The sequence below is a fragment of the Pteropus alecto genome, unplaced genomic scaffold (assembly GCF_000325575.1).
Source record: "Pteropus alecto unplaced genomic scaffold, ASM32557v1 scaffold8, whole genome shotgun sequence".
NCBI classification, from domain to species: Eukaryota; Metazoa; Chordata; class Mammalia; order Chiroptera; family Pteropodidae; genus Pteropus; species Pteropus alecto.
This window is the reverse complement of record NW_006494609.1, coordinates 24,530,531-24,537,878: the sequence shown is the minus strand read 5'-3', so window position 1 is coordinate 24,537,878 and position 7,348 is coordinate 24,530,531. Positions and strand designations below refer to the sequence as shown.

The window sequence follows — 7,348 nt, the reverse complement described above, 5'->3', positions numbered from 1 at the left end:
GCGGGGCGGTCCCTGTCGGCCGGCCCCTGGCCCCGGCGCTTGTCGGGCTTGGGGTCCCCGGACGGGGTGTGGGTGAAGGACTGGGACCGCTTCTTGCGGGGTGTGTCTTCGTCGAAGAACTCGATGACGAAGGCCTGCTGGTTGTGCAGCAGCTCCTGGGGATCCCGCTTGATCTGCCTCTGCAGCCGCGCCTGCTCCCCGCTGTCCACGGGGACCCCGGCTGCCGCGGCTGCCTTGGCCAGGGGGTCCTCGGAGTCGCTCTGCGTGCCATCCTCGTGCTTGTGGCCTAGGAGCAGGGAGAGCCCGACCCATCAGGCCAGTGGGAAGGAAACAGCCCTGCGGGGGGCCCCTCCCGAGGGGCGTGGGCACAGCGCCCTCACCCCCAGCGGACGTCACCAGGACAGGCGCCAGGAACGCACTAGTCACCCAGAGGGTCTGGAGCAGTTTACTGAAAGCCTGGGACGGAGCGAAGGGCGAGGCCCTGTGGGGGGCGAGGCCCTGTGGGGGGCGAGCAGACGCAGGCCCGGGCACTCACCCTTCAGGGTGCGCGTGTGGACGGGCAGGTCGCTCTTGGTGCTGTGGCGGTCGTCCCCAGGACCAGCCTGGCGCAGCAGGCCGGGGTCATTCTGCACCAGCCAGTCGGCCACCTTGGTCTCCGCGGAGACCACCTCGACGGGCGTGGGCTCCCTGCCCGGGGGCCGCCGCTGGCGCAGGGAGAACTTGGTGACATGGTCCTTGATCTTCACCTTGCCAGGGCTGCAGTCGTCGAACTCGATGGTGAAGGAGGCGTGGCTCTGCACCACGGGCGACGCCCCGCCCCCGCCCCCGCCCAGCGCCACCTCCTTGGTGGGTGCCTCAGGGGCCGGCGCCTCGGGGGGCCGTGGCGCTGGCGACTCCTTCGTGGGGATCTCAAAGTAGCTGGGCTCCCGCCGGAATGAGTAGCCCTGAGACTCCCCAGGGGCCCGGAAGCCGGCCATAGTCCCAGCGAGGTCCCCGTCCTGCTGTGCCAGCTCCTTGGGCCGCTCTGGGGAGGGGGGGGGACACGTCCTCAGGCAGGACCGAGGGGTGGCAGTCTCACCCACCCACCTCTGCCGGGACCATCGGCTGTCTCCCCCAGAGAAGGCAGCTCCAGGCCAGGCCACCCTCCCAAGTTCTGGGGGTCCTGCGGGCCGGCCTTGGGACCTACCTGGGTGTGGCCCCTCCTGAGGCCGGTCCTCAGGCACGGTGCCACCATCGTCCTCACCCCACCAGGAGGGCTGTCCGTACAGGGGCGTGCGGTAGGCTGTCGTCTCTGCAGAGGGACAGTTCAACCCTGGGTCGCCATGGCCCCCATATACTAGAGGGGAGTCTTGGGGCTGGGGAGGATGGGGTCTGGAGGGGGCCCTGGCATCACTTCCCAGCCAGGACCTGCAGCCACCTCAGACCGTGGCCAGAGCTGACTGTCATGAGCCCTGTTTCCACCCTGACTGCAGTGACACAGCCGAATCCATGGCCACGGGCCTCCCTCCTCCCCCTGGCCTCCCTGTCGGGTGCTCTTCCAGAAGAGGCTTATGTCTAGAGCAGCGCCGTCCTCAGCACCGCAGTCTGGGGCGGGCGCTCCCTTTCGCTCTGTCCCAGGACCCGGCTGATGGAGGGTCAAGAGGCCAGCGATGAGCCCACACCCAGGGCTCGCCTCTCTCTGAGCCTCCGCAAAGGGTCCAGGCCAGAAATAGGCGGCCCTGGAGGCTGAGTGCCACCACCGTGTGCCTGGACTACGCACGGAGCACGGGTGCTGGTGTGCACGGGTGTGGGTGTCCGAAGGGTACACTGCCCCGACCGAGGCAAATCGAGGGGGGCCTGTGGGGAGACGTGCGGGCCAGGTCCCCGCCACGCCGCCATCGTACCTGCCCCTGGTCTCCGGTCCCCCCGCTCCAGCCGGGGGTTCGAAGACTCGCAGTAAGGCGCATGCTCGGGCAGCGTCTCGCCCCTCTTGGGCGCTGGGCCTGTGACGCCCACCTGCAGCTGGCTGGTGTACTTCTCGTGCTGTGGGCGGCAAGCAAGGTGAGGGCCGGGCAGCCGCCGTGGGGGACACCCCCACCCAGAGCAGGCAGCCCCCGGTGCACACAGCTTGGTCCACGCACAAGCCTGGGGGTTCTCAGGACCACAGAGCTTCCAGAAGCGGGTGGGGTCTCTGCGGCAAGGATGGGGGTGTGGGCAGCAGTTATCAGAGGGGAGGATGCCACCCCAGGCCCCAGGACACATGGTCAGCCAGCCACTCGGGGGCTGGGGGTTGGGAGCCTGCCACAGATTGCGCATTCACATGTGGACGTGCACACACGTGTGTGCATGTGCGTGTGCGTGTGCATGCGGGGCCCCACCTAGCTGAGCTTTGCATCATCAGAGCTGGGCTCATACTGGCCCGGTGACTGCACAGGCCACATGTGCTCCCTGTGCTGCCCCAAGTTCATTTGGAAAATGGGCTGAAGCCAGAACCCCTCCCCTCAACCCAGGGCTCCTGGGTACAGCTCTGGACAGGGTCCCCCAAGTCCATGCTCTGTGATGGCCCACCTGCCGTGACCCCCCTCAGGACCCTCAAGCACGACTTCCAGCTTCAAACACCCCCTCCCACCTGCTCCTGGCCACCTCCACCCATGGTGGCCTGATCAGGACCTACCCAAGAAGCTGGTGACCCTATCAGCCGCCCCACCGCCTCCCCGGGGCTCTAGCCACGCCCACCAGCCACGCCCACTACGGTGGCTGCACCAGCCTCAGTGAAGTGCCCGTCTCCCACCTTGCCAGACTGGGTGATCCGGCAGGGCAGGGCAGGCCAGGCCCGACTGACTCGGCACTACAGCCAGGCCAGGGGGTGTTGGGCAGGAAGGAACGGGCAGTGGGGAGTGGGGGGCTGTGAGAACATGGGGCCCTCACGGCAGCGGCCCCTGGGCGAGCGCGAACACGGACCCTGAGCGCCTCCTCGGGGACGCGATGCTGCACACGCTCCAGCACGTACATGTTGGGATGTGGCGGCGAGTCAAGGAGAACAGGGGGCAGCAGGGGTGGACAGCAGCCTCGGCCCGGAGAGAAAGGACCGCACCCAGGAGGGGCAGATCAAGGAGGGCTCCTGGGGGGCTGTGCTGCCCCCAGTGTGGACACCTGCAGCACCCCCACCCCACCCCACCCCCCGGTGCACCAGGCATGTGCTGACAGTTCAGGGTCAGACACTGGGGGGGGCGGTGGAAAGCAGAGGCCACTTCAGGTCACAGCACGTACATGCCCGAAGGCCGAGGGCATACCCTCCTCCCCCACTCAGCCCATGGGCCAGGGCCCCAGGAGGATCCCACGCAGCCAGCTCTGGGCTCCCGGCCGCCCAGTGTTCCACGGTGGGGAGGGCCTCAGCCAGTGGCTGGGTCCGCACCCCCCAATATGCCGATGCGAGTGCAGGCCGAGGTGGGCAGAGGACAGGACGTGCTCCCGCCGTGCGAGCGGCCCTGGCTGCCCAGGGTGGATCTACGGCCCTGTCCGCCGTGTCCTGGGCCCAGCACAGCAGGCCCGCAGCCCCCGGATCACAGGGCAGGGCACTGTGCGTCCAGGGCAGAACTCGCGCGTTCCTGCGCCCGCGAGCTCGGGCCGGTGGGGGGCTGAGGGTGCCCAGGACCAGGGCTTGGGCGTGGGCGGCAGGGGATCGAGTTCAGGCCGGAGCTGGACCCTGGGTTTATCCTCCCACCCTCAGCCCTAGCTGTGACCGCCCAGGCGCCCGCCCGCTCCCAGGGTAACGGGGCGACCGCGGCCCCGGACACCGAGGGGCGGCCCGGGGCGGGCGCGCGGGTGGAAGGATATCGTAGCCGAAGCGCAGGACGTCGTTGAGCCTCAGCGTGACGTACTTCTGGTCGGGGACGCGCACCTCGTTCACGAACGTCTGTGGGCCAGACGGCGCGGGCTGAGCAGGCCACCCCCGGGGACAGCTGCGGGCTCTGCAGCCCGGGTCCTGGCCTGGGCCGGTGTCACACCGGCAGGCGCTGGCCCAGCTCCGTGGGCACTACAGGCCTCAGAGGACGCTGCCCCTGGGGGTGGAGGAGCAGCGACAGGCCAGCAGGGACCCTGTCCAAGCCCCCGGGGCACAGGGGAAGCGGCCTCCCTCGCGGCCTTCCTGCTACACCTGCCGCGGGGGGCGGGGGGCACGAGGAGGGACTCCGGGCGCAGACCCCTGCTGGGAGCGCCCTGAGGGGCACCGATGGGCGGCACAGTGCGACCCCAGCTCGGGAGGGACGGCCCAGCCCTCCTTGGCTCCAGCAAAAGGAGGTGGAGGCAATGGCTCTGCTTTCTTATTGAAACAGCAAGCGTCCCCGGGAAGGCTCCTGTCCACCAAACAGAAACAAGACACCCAAACGGACACCGCCGGGACAGGTAGACAGGGCACAGACGGCCGGCCGGCCCTGGAGAGGGCATCCCGCCCACCTTCCTGCCCCGTCTGCGCTGCAAACACAGGCTCCTCTCGCCTGACCCCTCCCGTGCTCCCCCGTCAGGGCCGTCCCCAGTCACCTCCCTGTCCCCGCGCCCCGCTCACAAAGGAGGTCACATGCCCCAGCACAGCCACTCCCTCGCAGGAGCCCCACTTCCCGGCCTCCCCAGCCCACCAGAGCGGCCTGTCCCCGGCCTCCCACCAGGCAGCAGCCCCACCCCTTGAGGCGGAGGCGGCCGGGCACTCACCCCATTCAAGCTGCCCAGGTCCTTCACCCAGTGCTCGTCCCTGTCCTGGTCGTAATTGATGACGGCGTGCTGCTTGTCAACGCTGCGGGACTGGGGGACACAGAGGACTCAGGTGGCCCCCAGCTAGGCAAAACCCAGGAGGCAGAGGCACCCCCTGCAGGAGGCCCCAACCTCCCACCACAGCTCCCGCGCCCGCGGGTGACCCTCGGAGTGGAGCGCGTGTGCGGGGAAAGCCCGCCAGGCTGGACCCAGCCAGCAGGCTGCGGATTTGCCTACATGCCCCGTCTGGCTCCTCCCACACCATCCGGCTCCGCCCACCCCATCCGCCTCCGCCCACCCCACCCGGCTCCGCCCACCCCGCTGCGGCCATCCTGGCCCCTCCCTTTGTGGCCGGCCCTCCAGAGCACCCTCCCATCCTGGGGGCTGCTCCTGGGTCAGCCGTGGGGGCTAGGAATGCGCTGGCCATCTGGGACAGATGCTCACTCCCTGGGCCAGGCGGGAAGCGTGAAGGGCCCGGGGTGCAGGGAGAGCCCCCCAACTCCTGGCCAGCCTGCCAGCCCCACGGGGGCTCACACAACCTCTCCCAGTGATGGGCACAGGCACACACGCCTGGACGACACGCTCCACACCGCCCTGTCCCACGCACATGCACACACACAGGTACGTCCACCCCGAGCCAGGCTACCCCGGACACCCTCCCAGAGAACAGTCGCCCAGCTCCCTCATAGGGTCAAGCTGAGGGCCACTGCCAAGCCCTTCCACCCCTCCACCACCATGGCTTGGGACAGAGGCAGGCACGGGTCCAGGCTCACAGCCTACTTGCTTAGGCACCGCCAGCACAGCTGCCTCACTGGCCAAGGGGTCTCAGCACAGAACTGTCCACCCCACGCCCACGCCACTGCTGCAGGCCCTGGGTATGTCTGGAGGAGCCACGGGCCTGAGGCCCAGCCCCAGGAGAGGCCAGCAGAACCAGCCAACCCAGGCTGCTCTCCAGCCCTGGCCCTGATGACAGTATGTGCCCCACAGGACGACCACACCCGCCTCCTGAGCACAGATGTGGGCGTGATGGGGCCATACAGTTACTACCTGCCCCCTGGGACAGGAAGCCCCACAACCTCGCAACAAGAGGGTGGCCCAGGACCCGAGCCCCGCGTCACACCACCAGCAGCTTCGCAGTTCTCACAGGTGAGTGCCAGACGCCACTCTGCGGCAGGTGGCTACCACCATAGAGCCCTTTCTCCCGATACCCTCCACCTGCCCAGCACCTCGGGCACTGCCCTGAAGTGGCTGGTTTCCAGGGGAGGCCCCAGCATGGCGGGGTGTGGCAGGGGTGGACATGGTCTCTGGCCCCGCCTTGGCCCCCCAAGGTCGCTCAGCTTGGGAAGGGCACCGGGGCAGGCCCTGGAGAGGGGATGGACTCATGGGGGCCGTGGCCCTCGGCCTGAGCACCGGCCTCCACACTCCAGCCTCTTCTGGGTCCAGAGGCCCCAAGGTGGTCGGCTTGACCCACAACGATGCTGCTACAGCGGGGGACCTGGGCAGTAGAACAGGCCCACACCTCATCCTGCCCCAGACCCTCCGTCCCAGAAGGCAGCATTTGGAGGGCAGAAGACAGTCTGTGGGGCCAGCCAGGCCCTTCCCGACTCAGGCTACCGCTGAGTCACATCCCCGGCACCGTCCACCCGAGCCCAGGGAAGCGCCGGTCAGCGGCTCGGCCTGCCCCAGGCGTCCTCCCTAGGAAGCCCTCAGACTGATCCCGGGGGACTCCTGGTGACGACTTGCCTGCCTCCCAAAGCATCGCTGGCAAGATCTCAAGGTCTCAAGACTTTGAGACTTATCGCACCCCAGGCCTCACCTGCGCTCATCCTGACGTTGGCACGCGTGGCTAGTGGCTCTCGGCTGCCCCAGAAGTCAAGCACCCCGTCCTCTGTCAGACTCCCCGCCTGTCCCCATGCAGGCTGGCCGGTGCTCCCCTCCCGCCGAAGCTGGCCATGGTGAGCCTCCCCGCAGCCCTGCCCACTGGCCTGGCCTGGGGACTCTCCTAGGCCTAGGGGGTGGTGGACAAGAATCAGCATCGCTCCGGGGTGCCCCGCCTCAGGCCCGGTACCTGCTCCTCTCGGCAGCCTGGGGGTCAGGCACACACAGTTCCTGACCGTCCAGCCTGGTGACTGGGGGCGGGGGCTCGCTGATGGACTATGGGGTCCCCCACTTGCACCCGTCCCATGCACCGCCCGGGGCTCGGGAACAGGCTGGCGGCCTGCCTCAGCCCTGTCCAGTGCAGATGCCACTGGGCCCGAGGGACGCGCAGTCTCAGGAAAGCAGCCAGGCAATAGACCCCCTGTGGCTGCAGCCTGGGGCACATCATGGGCTGCTCGGGGTCCCACGCCAGGATGCTCGAGGCGTGCAGTGGGGGGCAGCAGCAAATGCACCAGCCCCCAAGGAGCGAGACCTGGAGGGGCTTCTAGGCTGAACTTTCCAGCCAGAACGAGCTCACCCCTTCCCGAAGCCTGGACACACGGACGGAGGCAGCTGGAACCCCGCCCAGCCGCCCCGCCTGCCTGGCCCTCTGGCCTCCCCTGGGTGCCACCAACCGAGCTGCCAGCCACTCCAGCCCCGGCACCAGTGCCCACTGGTCTTCCTTCTCAGCAGCTCAGACCGTCCA

At 68.8% G+C, this 7,348-nt stretch overlaps 1 protein-coding gene across 1 annotated transcript in view; it reads right to left on the bottom strand.

Annotated features, from left to right (window-relative positions):
* CEP170B (centrosomal protein 170B) overlaps positions 1-7,348 on the bottom strand; it is a 21,348-nt gene that overhangs the window by 8,195 nt on the left and 5,805 nt on the right. Inside the window, exons 3-9 of the mRNA XM_006925686.3 lie at positions 4,687-4,776; positions 3,817-3,895; positions 2,941-2,999; positions 1,884-2,022; positions 1,187-1,291; positions 536-1,024; positions 3-286 (exon numbers count right to left, since the gene is read on the bottom strand). Coding sequence (XP_006925748.2) covers positions 3-286; positions 536-1,024; positions 1,187-1,291; positions 1,884-2,022; positions 2,941-2,999; positions 3,817-3,895; positions 4,687-4,776 — 1,245 coding nt within the window. The remainder of the gene's footprint in view (positions 1-2; positions 287-535; positions 1,025-1,186; positions 1,292-1,883; positions 2,023-2,940; positions 3,000-3,816; positions 3,896-4,686; positions 4,777-7,348) is intronic.